At 43.0% G+C, this 18265-nt stretch overlaps 3 protein-coding genes across 9 annotated transcripts in view; all 3 read right to left on the bottom strand.

Annotated features, from left to right (window-relative positions):
• Positions 1-1417: 1417 nt before the first annotated feature.
• On the bottom strand, positions 1418-3433 carry LOC128597313 (G protein-coupled receptor kinase 5-like). Its single transcript, XM_053607595.1, is given in 2 exon segments — positions 1418-1992; positions 1995-3433. Coding segments are annotated over 2 exon segments (1461 nt in total). The 5' UTR covers positions 3160-3433; the 3' UTR covers positions 1418-1696.
• Positions 3434-9795: 6362 nt separating this feature from the next.
• Positions 9796-17296, bottom strand: LOC128597312 (G2/mitotic-specific cyclin-B1-like). The gene is given in 2 exon segments (XM_053607594.1): positions 9796-9988; positions 9990-17296. Coding segments are annotated over 2 exon segments (1272 nt in total). The 5' UTR covers positions 11141-17296; the 3' UTR covers positions 9796-9867.
• A 144-nt stretch (positions 17297-17440) lies between these two features.
• RAB4A (RAB4A, member RAS oncogene family) overlaps positions 17441-18265 on the bottom strand; it is a 32622-nt gene continuing 31797 nt past the window's right edge. For all 7 annotated transcript variants that reach the window (XM_053607600.1, XM_053607598.1, XM_053607602.1 and 4 more), the window contains one exon: positions 17441-17632. The gene's annotated coding sequence lies outside the window, so the exon portion shown is untranslated. The remainder of the gene's footprint in view (positions 17633-18265) is intronic.

Raw genomic sequence — 18265 nt, 5'->3', positions numbered from 1 at the left:
AAACTGTCAATATCTAGTGTCTGGGAGAACAGGACAGACTGTCTCCCCACCATAGTACTTTACAACATGGCCCATGGCTGAAAACAAAAAATATAACATTGTCTAATGGGGTTTTCAATGTATGTAGGTGCAATACATAAGATAATCACAAGCAAAAGGGGGGGGGGGTGGGCAGGCAAAGAGACCTACATGGTGGGTAAGGTTATCACATTCCAATTGAAGTGATAGAATACAATAGTTCTAAATATACTAAAATTTTTCCTTTAAAAATTATACAAAACATTATAACAAAGATATATGTACCAGAATGTTTATTGCAGCCCAATTCATAATTGCTAAGTCATGGAAGAAGCCCAAGTGTCCCATCGACCCATGAATGGATTAATAAATTGTGGTATATGTACACCATGGAATATTATGCAGCCTTAAAGAAAGATGGAGACTTTACCTCTTTCATGTTTACATGGATGGAGCTGGAACATATTCTTCTTAGCAAAGTATCTCAAGAATGGAAGAAAAAGTATCCAATGTACTGAGCCCTACTATGAAACCAATTCATAGCTTTCATATGAAGGCTATAACCCAACTATAGCCCAAGAAGAAGGAGAAAGGGGAGAGGGAGGGGTGGGGAGAGGGGAGGATGGGTGGAGGGAGGATAATTGGTGGGACCACATCTAGGGTGCATTTTACAAGGGTACATGTGAAATTTACTAATTGTAGAATATAAATGTCTTAACACAATAACTAAGAAAATGCTGTGAAGGGTATGTTAATCAGTTTGGTGAAAATATTTCAAATTGTATCTAAAGCCAGCACATTGCACCCCATGATTGCAATAATGTACACAGCTATGATTTAATAAAAAAAAATAAAAATTATACAAAGATATAGTTAAAATGGCTGGGCACAGTGGCTCATACCTGTAATCCTAGCACTTTGGGTGGATCATTTCAGGCCAGGAGTTCAAAACCAGCCTGAGGAAGAGCAAGAACCCATCTCTAAAAAAACAAACAAAAGAGATAGAAAAATTAGCCAGGAGTGTTAGTACACACCTCTAGTCCCAACTACTTGAGAGGCTGAGGCAGATGGATCACCTGAGCCCAGGAGTTTGAGGTTATAGTGAGCTATGATGACCCACTTCACTCTAGTCCAGGCAACAGAGTGAGACCCTGTCTCCACCAAAGAAAAAAATATATATATATATATATACACACACACGCACACACATATGAAATGAAGCACATATGTGTGTGCGTGTGTGTAGTGTAGTCACAGTCAAAATCACAATAGATAAAAAGTAAATAATATAAATGTACCAATTAAAATATAGTGTCAGAATGACTTTTTTTTTTAAATTTACAAAACTTTTCTTTAAAAATAATAATAAGACAAAATTCAGTTCTAGTTAGGACGGTATTAAAATACGTGCAAGTTGTCATATCCAATTGGACGTCTATCGCAATGTTTGACAACAGTAATCCAGTCCACCCCGGCTGAAGCCGCCTCGGAAAACAGACCTGAGTGGAAATTTCTTTGATAAACCTCAAGGTTCTATGTCGACAGGTGGACGGCCTCCTTCCTCGGCTCCTGGACGGCTGCCCTGGCCACCCGGCCAGAGCAGAAGCTCCGCTGGTTCCCCCTCTAAGCAGGAGGGTCCGGGCTGCTTCCACTGCGGACCTCAAGGCCAGAGCCAAAACTAGCTGCTGCCCGTGGAGTTAGAATTGACGTGGTTTGAATTTATGTGGTAATTAAAACTGGTCTTGGAGCTGGGCGAACTCTTGGAATTGTTCTGGTGCTGACGTTTAAAGATCCTCTGTAGCAGCCCTTTCTTGGGCGGTTCTGGTGGGTGACTCCTGTTCAGATCCGGCGAGAGGGTCCCGTTAGGTCCAAATATATTCAGCTCCTTGAAGGATTCTGTCTCTATCATCTCGTTTTGCCATGGGATGGACATGGAGCCTGTGGAGAACTTGGAGTAGAAATCGTCATCTGTGTGTCCAGGTTGACGTCCTTTACAGTGGAGAACTGCTCGATGTCCAGCACGTCCTTACAGTATACGGCCCGGGGGTCTGGAACAAAGGGAGGGTCCAACATCCCGGCTTCTAAGCGCTTGAAGTTCATGTTCCTGAAGAAGGGGTGTCTCTTGACCTCGGCCGCCCCCTCCTCCTGGCAGCCCAGCCTCTGCTTCACATCCTTGGTGAGCAGCATCTTGCAGATGGACTTGGCCTCCTCGGAGAACTTGTGGGAGTACACCTCCTCCGTCTCCAGGACCCGGCGGTCCACTTCCTCTCGCTTCACCTTCTCCTTGCGGCCCCGGAATGGCGACTGGCCCTCAATCATCTCGTAGACGAGGCAGCCCAGGCCCCAGTAGTCAGGGCTCACGCTGTACCTTTGGTTGTTTAGGACTTCTGGGGCTATGTAGCCCACGGTGCCCACCCGGCCGCGGATCAGCTCTCCTTCAGGGATCTTCACAGCCAGGCCCAGGTCTGAGATCCTGATGTGGCCATAATCGTCTAACAGGATATTTTCAGGTTTCAAATCTCTGTAGACGGTGTTCTCACGGTGGAGGTCCTCCAAGCCACAGAGGATCTCAGCTGCGTAGAACAAGGCCTGTTCCTCCTCCAAGCCGGGGTTGCCCATGTTGTAAATATGGAACTTCAGGTCACCCCCATTCCTGATGGTCAGGACCAGGCACAGCGCGTCCTTGGTCTCGTAGGCATAGGCCAGGTTGACCACAAACCGACTGTTGACCTTCTCCAGAATCTGCTTCTCATTGAGTGCCATGGATTCCCCTTTCATCTTCTTGATCCTTTTCTTCTCCAGGCGTTTGCAGGCGTACATTTTACCCGTGGCCCGAACCTGGCAGGCGCAGACCTCTCCAAAGCCCCCCTTTCCTAGCACTCGATACTGCCTGAAAGTGTTTTTGGTCACTGGTTGCCTTTCCAACCACTTCCACTGGAGAAAGCGGTCAAAGTATATGCTGCCCAGGTACTCATGGAATGGTTCTCCCCTCAGGTAGTCATGGACAGACCTAGCTTGTGCACAGGCAGAGAAGAGTTCTTTGCACGGCCTCTGCAGGAGCTTCTCCTCCGTCTGGGAGACCAGGTCTTGGCCAACTTGGGCGATGAACACTGGGGACTTAGGGGTGAAGAACTTGGTCATAATTTCCTTCCCTTTTTCTCCCAGTTTTTCATCTGGAGTAACTTCATATTCTGACACTGAGTCCAGGAACTGAATGTAACATTCCAGCCCAGGCCCGGTTTCGCAGAACTGCCGGAAAAGCAGCCTCCCAATTGGCTGCTTCTCACATAAACTGCAGTAATCTCTGTCTATGGTCCTTCGGAGGTCTTCACACTGGCTAATGTGAGGGAACTTCAGGATTTCCTTCCACTTCTTGCTTTTCCCTTTGCGCTTTCCTCCGCCCCATTTCCACTCATCTTGGGTAACTCCTTCTCCCTCCTCGTGACCCCAGATTCTTGGAGGATGCGTTTCTCAGGGCTGGCAGGAAGGACTCCTGGAGGGCTCTTCCTGCCCCTGTCCTCCGTGATGCTCATGAACACGCCCAAAGAACATGCTTCTCTGGCTTTCAGCAAGACCGTGTTGGCCACGATGTTTTCCAGCTCTATTGACAGTCGGCGGTCAGCTAGGGAGCCGGCCGGCGGGGCTGTCAGCGCCTGGGGTGCTGCTGCCGCTGCTGCTGCTGCTGCTGCCGCTGCTCAGGCTGCCGCCGCTGCTACCGGAGCCGGGAGCGAGCAGCCCGCCCCGCTACCGCATTATTCCTGCCCTGAACCCTCCGAGTTTTCCCCCCTGCAAAGAGGAGCCGCCGCCGCCGCCACTTCTTCCTCCCTCTGTGTCTCCCCTGCCCCCCCCTCCCTCTACACTTTCCCCCATCCCCCAACCTCCTCGTGTCTCTGTCACTCCCTTCTCCTCCCCTCCGGCTCCTTCGGATGCTTTAATGCCTCGGATGTTTCTCTCAGAATGACTTTTTAAAAATCATGATTCAGGCTGGGCACGGTGGCTCACACCTGTAATCCCAGCACTCTGGGAGGCTGAAGCAGGTGGATTGCCTGAGCTCACAGGTTCGAGAACAGCCTGAGCAAGAGTGAGACCTTGTCTCTAAAAATAGCTGGGTACTGTGGTGGGCGCCTGAGGCAAGAGAATCGCTTGAGCCTAGGAGTTTGAGGTTGCTGTGAGCTATGATCCCACAGCACTCTACCGAGGGCAACAAAGTGAGACTCTGTCTCAAAAAAAAAAAAAAAATCATGATTCAACTATAAGAAATCCATTTTAACTATAACATCCATCAATAGGATAATACATACATAGCAGAGGGATGGAAAAAGATATACAAATACTAAAAGAGAAAGCTGTAGTGATAGTGCAGTTGATTTTGGAAGGCTAAAGGTTATCGTATTTTAATAAAAGGGTCAATTCACCAAGAAGACATAGCTTCTTAAATGTGTATGTACCTAACAGGAGAGCCTCAGCACACACACGCTTCCATCATGGCAGGGCTACCTCAGACATGCCCACCTTCCCCAACCCCGCCGAGCTTCCTGTAACAAGTGTGGCAAGCATTGCCCACAGAACAGAACACAGAAGGCGGTCTCTCTGTGTCAGGGAGTGCAACGTTGTGTCAGGAAACAGAGGGACAGCAGTAGGCCGACTAAGCTGAATTTCCAGAAAAAGGCTAAAACTACAAAGATTGTGCTGAGGCAAAACATGAAAGAAATCTGCCAGAACAGAGAGAACTAAACAAATTCCCAATCACAGTGTAGACATCAGCACTCCTACCAACAGAAAATCCTCGGAGGTACAGAAGAATGTGAATCCATGAATGTTAATATTAAAATGGTTCTGGGGCGGCACCTGTGGCTCAACGGAGTAAGGTGCCAGCCCCATATGCTGGAGGTGGTGGGTTCAAACCCAGCCCCAGCCAAAAACTGGAAAAAAAAAATAATAAAATGGTTCTGACATTTATAGAGCTTTCCATTCTGTTAAATGTGTTGCAGATACTTTATCACAGCTCTCTGCTTAACACGGCCCTTTCTCTTGTCTTACAGGGAATATTAATTTGCAGAATCAAACCTCGAAGTTTTCCTTTACAGACAGGGGGTATTTTGTTACCTTTAGAAAGACCCATAAAAAATTCTACATGTTCTAATGTTTTTAAAAATCTTGCCTTGTTTTTAAATTTTTAATTCAGCTGGAATTTTTTGTGAATATAAAGTAAAAACCCAACTTTTTTATAATCAAATGAATAAACAGCAAAAGGATTTAATACTACCCAGTGAATGGTCCTTACTGATATAAAATGTTACATGTTTCGTCATGAATTCCCACAGACACATGGGAAGGCTTCTTGGTGTTGCTCTCATGTGGATCAATTTGTCTACACCTGAGCTCATAGGACTGTTTTATTATAATTTTGTTTAGTTTATATCTGACAGGGCAAGATATATATCTTTATACTCCCACTTTCTTCTCTCGACTTTCTTCTTTCTCATATGAACTTTCGAACGAGGTTGACAAATTCTATTGTAAAATTCCATTTGGGAGTTTTATTAAACTGCATTGAATTTACCAATTTTGGAGGTTGGTCATCCTTCCATAATAGTCTTTTTATCCCCAAATACAAGGTATCCCCACTTATGCTGGTCTTCCTACATTTATTCCAGTAGGGTTTTAAAGTTTTCATCAAAAAGGTCTTCCTACTTCTTGTTGGACTCTTCCTCTCCCATCAAATTTTCTAAATAGTTCTTGCCCACGTATAGGACAGGAACTAAATCGGAAAGAAGATTCTTACTTTTCTGATAAATTAGAAGAAAACATGAGTAAAGACTGAGAAATTAACAATACTGTCATTAACCAAATTATTTTGGAATTGCCTCAAAAGAGAATTGGAAATGACCCAATTGTTTTATCATTCTTTTTTAAAAATTATTATTAAATCATAGCTGTGTACATTAATGCGATTATGGGGCACCATACATTGGTTTTATAAACAGTTTGACACATTTTCATCACACTGGTTAACATAGCCTCCCTGGCATTTTCTTAGTTATTGCGTTAAGACATGTATATTCTACATTTACTAAGTTTCACATGTACCCTTATAAGATGCACCACAGCTGTCCAATTGTTGATTGGTAAGGAACTGATTAGAGAAAGCACTCACACAATGAGAAAGCTTTCGATGTACTGAGATGAGAAAGGGCTTCAACATATAGTTGAGGTGTACAGAAGGTAGTGTTTGTGACATATTTTCTTCTGTTTAAAAAAGGAAAGGATAGTACAATACCCATGCCAGCATCAAGAACCTCTCGAAAGGCTGGGTAGTGGCTCACACCTGTAATCCCAGCACTCTGGAAAGCCAAGGTGCAGGAATCCATGAGCTCAGGAGTTCCTTTGACACCAGAGCACTCTACTCAGGGCAACAGAGTCAGATTCTGTCTCAAAGTTTAACAACAATAAGAAACTAAAACCAACCTCTGAAAGGATACACAAACCAGCCAGAGGTTACCTGTAAGGGGAAGTCATGGAGTGACATGGTTACCTCACTGGTTACCTTTCCATGTGGCTTTGATTTTGAACCATAAGAATACATTAACTATTAAAAACATCCTCGGGAAGGCGGGTGCCTGTAGTCCCAGCTACTTGGGAGGATGAGGCAAGAGAATCGCGTAAGCCCAAGAGTTTGAGGTTGCCGTGAGCTGACTCCACAGCACTCCACTGAGGGCAACACAGTGAGACTCTGTCTCAAAAAAAAAAAAAAAAATCCTAGGGAAAAGACAAAAGCAACAAATCTAAATACTCATTTCTCAAAGGTATGCCCCCCAAATGAAGATTCTAAGCCGTGTGACTCTTAAGGACAGTCTGACAACAGAGCCAATGGGTGTGTGTGTGTGGGGGGGTGGGCTTCAAGGAACATTCTTAAAGCTCCCTTCCTGAGCCCCCCTCAGGAGTGGGACAGAGTGGGGCTGCTGTACCTTCTGTTGCTCAGAACATTAAATATTTAAAGCTCTAAGATTTCACAAACAACGAACCTTCTCTAGAAACAGAATTTTCTCATCAATCTGTTACCTAACAATAAAATACACAACACAGCCTCTTCAGAAGGCTGGTCAAGCACAGTAACCCTCCACAGCTGACCCTTCCCACATTGGCACCCCATCAAGTTGACCTAATTGTCACAGAGTGAACATGCACCACATGTCCATAATCAGTACAGCAGGCCTAGTTCCTTATGCCGACCACTTCTGCACAATGATCAGTCCCTTACTGTCCCTTGGGTGGCTGGCATACGGAGGTTCTCCTGTATGCTCCAAAGGCTCAGGTCTGATTCCATTTTCCCCTTGTTGTAATCTGGATGTCGTGCTCTGCTCCATTTTCCTTCATGGTAGGGCTGACTCAGGGTTTCCTGAGGTGTCGCTGTGCACTGCAGTGCTCCAGTAGACTGTGTGGCTGCTCCTTATAGGATATCTTTCTCACAGCTACCATGAAATTGATAGCCAACATTAAAATTCAACAAAGACAAAATATAAACTTTAATTAAATCTCTTTAAAGAAGTGCTCTGGGTGTTAATGGTTGAGCCTCCTGTTCTAAGTGAGGGAGAGTAAGCTGTTGTAAGGGCTTTGGAGGGTAACTTTTATTGATATTAAAAAGGAATGTAGCCAGGTGCAGGGGCTCACGCCTGTAATCCTAGCACTCTGGGAGGCCCAGGCAGGTGAAATGCCTGAGCTCAAGGGGTCGAGACCAGCCTGAGCAAGAGTAAGAAGCCATCTCTAAAAATAGCCGGGCGCCTGTAGTCCCAGCTACTATGGAGGCTGAGGCAAGAGAACTGCTTGAGCCCTGGCGTCTGAGGTTGCTGTGAGCTGTGACATGATGGCCCTCTACCGAGGACAAAATGAAACTGTGTCAAAAAAAAAAAAAAAAAGTAATGCATCTTTGCACAGCTTTATAGGCCTTCTGATACACCAATGTGCAGCAGTACTGAACAGAAGTGTTCACAGGGTAGAGTATCGGATCAGTGTGAGCCAGACCACAGGGGTGATGCAGAACAGGAAAGTGTGCAGCTGCCACCTGGCATGTTAGAAACAAGAATGTGCCTGTGAGGTCTGCAAGTGCTCTGCTCTAGCACCAGGCCACATGAGAAAGGGTGTTCAGAACAGAGAGTCTCTGCTCCTCCGGTGAGACTGGCTGAAGAAGTGAATGGGCTTCCTGAGGTAAGTGAGACTTGGAGCCTATGGCTTGGGATTCTGCTGTGCTTACAATTTTACCATGAAAGATAGTCTAAAATAGTGAAGAGTGTTGATTCCGTGAAAATTGACATCACCTTTAATTCATGTTTTATTGTTCTTGGGATTTAGGTGTCAACTAATCTGTGACAGCTGCTTCCTCGGTTTGTTTCATTATTTTAGGGCTTCCAGATTTCAGAAGACCTGGAAAGTCCCCCCATCTCTGAGTCACTGTCTGGGCTTTGGAAGAACACCAAGGCCCTCCTAGGGAAGGCTCTCTTGCCACTCTGTGGGTGAGGCAAGGAAATTGGCCTGGCACTGTGCCATCCCCAGACCTCTGCTCATTTGTGGGTCCTGACACTCACCCCCCATTTGCCATCTGTGGATTCTACAATGGCCACCCTGCAAAACACGCCCTGGAAGCCCAACTCCAGTGCTCCTTTGCTGTGCAATGTCACTCAGCCAGGGAATAATCTTAACAACTGGAGTAAAGCGGACCCCTGTGAACAAGCGCCAGCCCTTGTGCCTAAAGTCTGGGCCACTAGAAGGTTGCTAAAATGTAACTACACTATAAAAGTCTGGAGCAACAGGTTAGCATTTAAAACCAAAACTTACACCCAGAAATAAAAAGAGGGAAAGAAGATAGTTACAGAATTATAGAGATTAAAGGGAAATTTATGAGTGAATAAAGAAATTTTTCTTCTTCTCTTGCTCAAGGACCAAGCTAAGTAACTGGAGATGAGAAGTAGCAAAGACAAGGGTTAGCCAGGGTCAACATTTTATTGGCACACAGCAAAGTACACGTACACCATGGTTGCGAGGGAGGCTGGGCCCTGGTGCAGGGTGGAGGGAAAGTGCCACTTGCAGGCCTCACAGGCACGTTCTTACCCTGCCAAAGAAAATTTTAATTCACGATCAGCTTCAGTGCCAGCCAGCTTTGAAGGCTGAGCACAAGAAGATGGTGACAAGCATTATGAAAACCAAACAGCATTCATTTTTCATTCATGCACTTCCAATGTGTAATCATTTCAATTTACTAGAGGCAAAGTCAAAAAAGCAAATCATTATACCTGCAAGTTTTTTTAAAAAAATTAAAAAATGGTTTCAGTGATAAGATCAACTTATTCCTGACAGTGTAGCACTAAAATATTTAAAAATGGAAAATACTCCTAACTAGTTAAAATCACAAATACTTATGATTCTTAAAACAAACGTTTGCAATTTTCATAACAACATGTTGAGAAAAGAAGATTGCAGTTAACAGATGTCCTAGGTCACTGCTCACTGTGCTGTGCTGTAAGCATGGTGCCTGGTGCCAGCTGTGGCTTGGGCAGCCCAGCTTGGGCAGCTCAAGCACCTAGGTTGTGGGGTGGGCCTATTATCTGCCACAGCTGTTGCAGAGGGGTGTTCTGAAGGTAAAATTCGATGCCAAATGTGAGAATACTTTTTAAGCTGTAAAATATGGTATATTCTGTTAAGGTTTTACTATCATAGGCATTTCAATTGACAGTATTAAAAATGAGGTTCTTAATGAACTAAATAGTAATTTTTCTGATAATCTTTGTTTTTTTTTTATGTACAGATGGCACATGGTGCCAATTTTATTCGCAGATATAGTATCAAGTTTACAAGTTACACCTTTGCCACAGCCTTGGCTAAATCTTGAACTAATGCAGAATTTAGCTGTGCTACAGTGCTGATCTTAGCATGCTTAGATATGGCATACTTGTTCTTGATAGCCATGTGCTTTGTATTGATTTACCATGACAATATTCTTAGCCAGGTGCTGCATAACAGGAAGAAGGGATTCTTCAGTGTATGATAAGTAATGCTGTAGAGTTGGTGTCCATTCACCATTATCCAAAATCTTCAATGCTAAGCAAAAAGCTCCTGCTGCAATTTGAGAAGGAGCAAAGTGCACCATCTCGTAGTCCAACATAGTCAGTTCCATCAGGTATTTGGCCAAAGTATGTTGCTCAACATCAACCTCTCCAATCTTAGATGCTCTCCGGAGGAAGTGCAGGGATAGAGGCCGACCCAGACTGAAGTTTAAAGCTCTTAAAATCTTCATTTCCATCTGTCTGATTTGGTGCTTAGTGTAAGTATTGTCAGTCACAAAAGCAAAGTCACCAATTTCTGGAGGGTACATTTCTTCATATTTGCTTGCAATAAACATGGCAGTGACACCAACCAGCTGTAGCATCTTCTTGGGTACACAATTATTCTGCATGAACCGATCAATAATGGAAACAGTCATGTACATAGTCTCCTGCAGCAACCTGAATTTCATTTGAACTTGTACTAGCCAGTCAATCAGGATGGCTCTCATGTTTCCAGTGATTTCCTGACCCACTAGATGTTTTGGTCTGACTGCTTGCTCTTCCTCAAGTTGTCTCAGATAAGCATAAATATCTTTCACATATTCACTACATAGGTTTGGATCAGCTCCATCTTCTGCATCCACATCATTCACTGCAAGAATTACATCAGAGAAAGCCTGACACAGATATTCTTCTGCAGGGGCACATCCACATGTTTCCATTGGGCTTGCAGAGGGAGTATCAACCAGAACCGGCTCAGGTGAAAGTTTTTCCTCTTTAACAGGCTCAGGTTCTGGCTCTTGCTCTGGCTCAGGCACAGTCTCAGGAACCTTTTCCAGAGGTTTTGATAGTTTTTTAGCAATAACTTTTCCAGTAGCTAAAGTTTTTGCTTCCTTTTTCAGAGGCATTTTGGCAGGCAGCTGTTCAGTGACTTTGCTACCAATGTCTCCAAGTGCTGTCCTTGGCCTCAGCCCTGGCTTGGAGGCTGCAACAGGGGCCATAGGTACACGCTTTGCACCCGCCATACTGATCTTCGCCTTATTTTCAGCATTAATTTTCATGTTCCTGGTGACTCGGAGCGCCATGGCTTCCTCTTCACCAAACAGCAGCTAAGCAGGAAAAAGCACAACACTGCAGCCCCACACCAGCGAAGGCCTTGAAGCCACCGCAGACGAACAGCCGTTCCTCCGCAGCACGCCGTAATCTTTGTTTTTCAAAGAAGAAGAGAAAGGTGGGTATTATGTCCGACACTTTTACAAGAGATGAGCGGTGCGGTGAATAACAGAAGCACTTGGAAACTGAAGACCCTCACAATGAGATGTCTCCAAGTACAAGAGTATAGTTCTTATGGCTCAGGTAGGGATGAAGCTGGAAAGTCAGGTAAAAATATGTACAAAAATTGGGGTAGTAAAACTAATGTCTGTGATTCCTGCATTCCTTTGAAAAGGTCTTCAAGACCTCATTAAAGCTCTGTGTTTCTGCTTCAACATGGGGGCTTGTCAGCCACAACTGAGTATGTAATTAACAGAACTGAGAAATTTGATACATTTCATGCCTAAGCATTTAGGGGTTGTCATAAAATACAACACTCATGCCCGGGCCTTAGTCCAGAGGCTTATGGACAATTAAGAGCCTCAACTGCATTTTATAGACCCAGACCCTGTTCTTGGATCCACCGATCCCACACCTTGGATGGAGACATGGCAGTCACACCTGCTTGCTGAGCAGTGGCAGGTGCCGAGAGCCTACAAAGAGCACACAGACATGATTCCTAGGAAATACCTGCCTAACAACAAAGCGAGCAGCTTGAACACTAGAATCTCTCATCCCCATACTGTAAAGTAGAGTAACTGGGTAATTATGTGCTGGAGCCAACACTCAGGAAGGGAATGAGGAAGAGTTTCAGCAGTATCTTTTTGAAGATTTTGCAAAGAGGGTAGTATTTTGGTATTCTGCAGTGGGTAAGCTGCACTAAAGACACCTAGTTACACTAGAAAGACTTGGGGACAGAGCTGACTCTGTGATCACTTGTGTTTTCTGCAAACACTGGAGTCTCTCCCATGTGCAGAAAGAGGACACACAGGAAGCAGCCCTGTCACAGCCAAGCACAGACAAGGCACAGTCCAATGTGATCACATCAAAAGGCAGGCTAGGTCGGAGTCACACGAGTTCTGTGCTGCATCTTAAAGGACAACAGGACTTCAGCTTAACAGACTGAGAAATCTGGGTAAAGTACACAAGAGTTCCCCCAGGACACAGAGGCCATGGGCAATGAGGCACTCACAGGAAAAGCATGAAGAATGGTGTGTACCTTCACACAAAACAGTATGATGATCTTCTGGAAAAGAGAATAATGTGATAGACTTACCCTGAATTAATCGTATTATAAAATTTCCTATTCAATTTATTATTTTTTTATTTTTAAAACTTTTCTTTGAGACAGTCTCACTATGTCACCCTTGGTAGAGTACCATGTGTCGAAGCTCACAGCAACTTTAAACTCTTGGGCTTAAGTGATTCTCTTGCCTCAGGCTCCCAAGTAGCTGGAACTATAGGTGCCTGCCACAATGCCCAGCTATTTTTTTGGTTGCAGTTGTCATTGTTGTTTAGCAGCCCTGGCCGGGTTCAAACCCACCAGCCTCAGTGTATGTGGCCAGTGCCCTAACAACTGAGCTATTATGGGCGCTGAGCCATTTATTTTTATTTTGTGATTTGAATCTCACTTTGTCACTCTCTGTAGAGTGCAGTTTCATAGCTCACAGCAACCTCAAACTCTTGGTCTTAAGTGATTCTCTTGCCTCAGTAGCTGGGACTACAGGTGCCCAACACAACACTTATCTATTTTTAGAGACTGGTCTGAACTCCTGAGCTCAGGCAATACACACACCTAGAGCTCCCAGAGTGCTAGAATTACAGGCATGATCCACGGCGCCCTGCCTTTCCTATTCAATTTAAAATGATTTGCAGGCTCCCCACTAGAGAAATTATTTTATCTTTATATGTTGTTACGTAGTCCTTAAATATTTAGTGAACATAATTATTTTTTAATATAAAATATTAAAACTAAGCAAGTGTGTTTTCTTCCCTCTGTCTTTAAAATGAAATTTACACATTTGCATAAAGAAGTTAGAAAAAGGGCTAGACAGCTTGGGTCAAGACCTATAACCCCTCCCTTTGGGGGAAAAATCACTTGAGGCCAGGAGTTTGAGAGAAGCTTGGGCAAATAGAGAGACCACATCCCTACCAGAAGAAAAAAAAATTAGCTGAGTGTGGTGGTATGCACCCATCGTCCCAGCTACTTGGGAAGCTGAGGAAGTGGAATAATCTAAGCTCAGGAGTTGGAGACCAGCCTGAGCAAGAGTGAGACCCCAACTCTACTAAAAATAGTAAATTTAGCAAGGTGTTGTGCTGGGTGCCCATAGTCCCAGCTATTCAGGAGGCTGAAAAGGGAGGATCACCTGAGCCTAGGAGGTTGAGTGTACACGGAGCTACTGTTTGTACTGCTGCACTCCATTGTGTCAATAGAGTGAGACCCTGTCTCTAAAAAAAAAGTTAGAGAAAGGAGTTGTCAGAGCAAACTTGTCCAATTTGCACTGGTGTTTCTCTCACCAGTTTAATGACACTGTCCTCTAGCATGAGGAGCGAGCTGTGATCACTGCAACATTAAGACTGGCTCAACCCACCTCATACTTGGTAGCAGAAGGTCTGGACAAGTACACATTAAAGTAGAATGTTTTCCGTACAATAAAAGACATTCTTCAAAATAGAACAAAGACTGCTGAGATGATTTAAATTAAATATGCCTCCTGTTACTACGCTGGCAGGTTGAGTTTAGCAGCCAGCACGGCAAGGGATACCAATCCTTTCATGCCTCTGGATGTGGATAGTAAGCTGAGAGTCCTGGCATCCCTGCGAAGTACAATGCCCCAGGCCAGGGACCAGCATCTTGGTACAACTACCCATGAGCTGGGAAGTCACTGGATCCACTACTTCATGGAAGACACATTCCGCTTCTTCAGAACATCCAGAAGACCAACTTTATATAGTTGCAAGATAAGGAAAACATCAAAACTTTTGGCTTTCTAAGTTCCCAATGGTATAGCAATTTAACAAAATCTTTAGAAAATATTCTCCTCAGAGATGATGCTGATCTATTTTGGGAATGAAATGGCACATGCCTTGTATGTTTTCAAACATAAAAAATGAGCTAAAGATAGGGAAGACAGCATAATGCAGGTAAGTGCTGACGCTGGCTGATGTGGTTCTTCATGCTATTTTCTCTGTATTTATGTATATTTGAAAATCTCTATAATAAAACATTTGAAAGTATATAAATGGTATTTTTAAAGAAAAAACCAAGATTGCCTAATCACGTTATTTTCTACCAGCAAGCAGTATTTTCTTTCTTTTTGAGACAGAGTCTCTCTCTTATGGGTACAGTGCTGTGGCATCAGCCTAGCTCACGGCAACCTCAAACTGCTGGGCTCAATCAATCCTCCTGCCTCAGTCTTCCAAATAGCTGGGACTAGAGTTGCCCGCCATGACACCTGGCTAATTTTTTTATTTTTAGTAGAAAATAGTATTTTCTATTTTTGCACAGGCTGGTCTCAAACCAGCTGAGCTCAAGGGATCCTCTTGCCTCTGCCCCCCAAAGCGCTAGGATTACAGGCATGAGCTACTGCACCTGGCCAGTATTTTCTAACATTGGAGGGTGATGGCCAACAACTCAGCCATTTGTCTTACTGAGGTGGTAAGTCTAGTGTTCTCAGATAAATACTTCCAAATCTCTAAAAACAACCTTTAAACAATCAGGAAATAACAAAGTAACAACTGGGATAGGCTCAAATCATATGTATGTGAATAGTCAGATTAGAAAAGATATACTTCACAACTGCAACAAAAAAATTACTAAAAATTCACAGGAGTTTTAAAACACCTCTGATTCTTAGTTTCAAAAACATTAAAAGGTCAAAGATGACAGAAAATAAGACATTTTCTGCTATTTCACAGTATAAATTATACATCATTTAGGTTTCTAATTTTAGCACCAGATTCTTTAAATAATATTGATCTACTAGAAATTAATGTCTTAAAGATCAGCAACTCTCATGAAAGCTACTGGTAATGTTTTTAACAAAACCATTACAAATTCCCAAACTGTGATGTTCTCATTTTCACTCAAATGCTAGATTATAAAAGAACAAATTAAAAAAAAAAAAAAAGAACAAATTGCAATCTCAAATCGAAAAAAAAAAATTTTTTTTGAGACAATAGTCTCACTTTCTTGCCCTTGGTAGAGTGCTGTAGCATCACAGCTCACAGCAACCTCAAACTCTTGGGCTCCAGAGATCCTTTTGCCTCAACCTCCCAACCTACAAGTGCCCACCACCATGCCTGGCTGTTTTTTTTTTTTTTTTTTTTAAGGGACAGGGTCTTGCTCTCCCTGAGGCAGGTCTGGAAATCATGAGCTCAAATGATCCATCTGCCTTAGCCCCCCCAGAGTGCTGGGATTACAGACAAGATTAGATGCCCGGATAGGGACGTGAACTCTGGATCCTCAGATTAAAAGTCTGATGCCCAGCTGGGCACCTGTAGCTCAGTGGTTAGGGCACTAGCCACATGCTCCAGGGCTGGTGGGTTTGAACATGGCCCGGGCCTGCTAAAAAGACCAAAAGCCAACAAACAAAACAAAAAAGTCTGATGCTCTACCAACTGAGCTATCCGGGCCTAAATGCTTCTGATAATCTTTTTTTCTAGAAGACTGAAAAATTACTTTTCTGGAAACCTAAATTAAGAGTTTCCTGAAAACTTAGTAAGTTGTGTGTGTGGGGGGGGTTTATCACAACATTTACTACTAGACTAACTAACTGCCTCCCTCTTCATTTTCCCTTCAGGCAAAAGCCTTATTAAGAACCACCAGGACTTGGTTCTCTAGTCACTTTTATTGGACAAGGTTGTGGAATGACACAGGGTATCTGTCATTAATTAACAGGATCATTTATAAAGCATCTTTGCATTTATCTTATCTTTAAAATTCTTGTTTTGAATAAACCGTTAGAATGTTAGGATGGGCATGCTTCTATTTCATGCAAAAAGCTGTTCAAAATGAGCAGCTTGCCAATTTATCATTAATGAGACATTGAATGAAACATTCTGACAGTGAGGTCTAAGAAGTAGTTCAGTCTGAGAATTTGCTTCGGAATCTGACTTTTCAAAATATAATCTTCACGGCATAAAAAAATCAAAACAGATACATATTGTTATTTTTATCCAAGTCACTTCCCAGAGTTTTATGTCTCTCTGTGCTCTGTTGATTAAAATAAAAACAGTAGCTATTTTCTAACTAAAGGTTAACTAAACTTACCATCTGCAACTAAAATATCACACTGGAAGAATATATATAAGGTGAAGAAAGCTTTTTAACCTTTTGGACTTACAATAATACTGCTGTATTTCAACATTAAAGAAAGGTGCCATTATATATTTTTTTGCATTGGTATTTTAAAGCATAAGAACAAATTTTTGTAATAAAACACACATCACACTTTAACACATCTAATGTACCATGTGCGAACTGAAAATATGGCGACTTGGTACCTGCAGGGAGGCATGTAGTGTCCAGTGAAAGCCATGAAGAACTTTCCTAATGAGGGATCTCCCTTTAAATGAACATAAAAGATTTGAAAAGCAGGCAGTGATGCCATTATACTGAATTTCAGAAAAAGCATAGTGCCAACAATGTAATTTCTAGCAGGGAGACCAGAGAGATCAGCAAACTAGAAGCTTATACATCTGCCACGCTTTATCCACTGCTGAGAGCAGAATCAGTGGCCTAGCAGGTTTGTTTAAAGGTACCAGGGTCCTTAGGGCTGACCTCACAGCCGAAAGCCAAGCAGGGGTTCCAGACACATGCCCTGAACTGATCCGATGGAGATGCTTCACAATCAACAGAGAGCTGGATGGTGTAAAGTTCATGGGAAAACCCCGTCTTCATTTTATTCTGGTATTCAGTGAATGACTACTGATCTTGGATTTCAAGTATGGATCACATAAATACCACGTAGAATGTGGAAAACAGAATTAAGTAACAAATACACTGGCCATCAATGCAAATGTCTCTTGAACAGCAGGTCACAGATATAACTGGTTGTGTAGCATGCCTAACATGATGAGAGAAGCTCATCTTACAATTAACAAATCCTAGTTCATATGATGAAGAAAAATAAAATATTAAACTGCGTTTAGTGCGATGTTCTATCGTATCATACATCAGACATGCCGCAAGGACATACCAGGCTAGATCCCGAGTGCACAGTACATACCATGTTGGAAACTAAAGGAGAAAGGAAAGACGTGGGACAGAGAAGTTTTACATACATGTAAAATACAGCTAGTGGTGGTGTCCACTGAATTAGATTTATTATATGACTTGCTGTGCCACCTCCACTAGCTTGCAGAACACCCCAAATTCTTTTTTCCCCCCAAAGATCTACTTTTGTATAAAGTAGAAAAAGATGGTGGTGAAAACTTCAGGTTCTTCAAGCTCCAACTGTGTCTCAAATACCACTGTCTGAAACCTAAAAAATAGTAAAAGCAATTTAGAAATCTACATAGTTGTAAATATAAAAATAAATATAGCATAAAGCCTAAAAGAACTAGCGAATACCTCATCTTTTGTTTAATATTTGCCTGTACCTATTAGATTATGTTGACTATAAATAAAGTCCACTGTGGTAAATAGGAAAGAGGAAGCTTTAAAAAGTTAAATGGCACCTGCATAGGCTCAGGCCTGTAATCTGAGCACTCTGGGAGGCCAAGGCTAAGGTCAGCAGTTGGGAGAATAGCCTGAGCAAGAGGGAGATCCCATCTCTACTGAAAAATAGGGTAAAAAACTCCAAAAAACTAGCCACATGTTGTGGTACTTCCCCGCAATCCCAGCTACTGGGCGGTAGGGGACTGAGGCAAGAGGATCACTTGAGTGTGAGAGATTGAGGTTGCTGTGAGCTATGATGATGTCATGGCACTCTACCCAAGGTGACAGAGTGAGGCTCTATCTCACCAATAAATAAATAAATAAATGAATGAATCAAAAATTTAAAAAAAGTTAGATGGAGATATTTGCCAATTTTACAAATGAGCCTTATGATGTTTTAGCAAAAGGCACATTCATTTAGAATTCAATCCAAGATAAAAAAAAAAAAAGGAAAAAA

The sequence above is a fragment of the Nycticebus coucang genome, chromosome 10, assembly GCF_027406575.1.
Source record: "Nycticebus coucang isolate mNycCou1 chromosome 10, mNycCou1.pri, whole genome shotgun sequence".
In the NCBI taxonomy this organism is placed as follows: Eukaryota; Metazoa; Chordata; class Mammalia; order Primates; family Lorisidae; genus Nycticebus; species Nycticebus coucang.
Note: the sequence above shows the minus strand (reverse complement) of the source record. Positions and strands in the feature narration are given on the sequence as shown.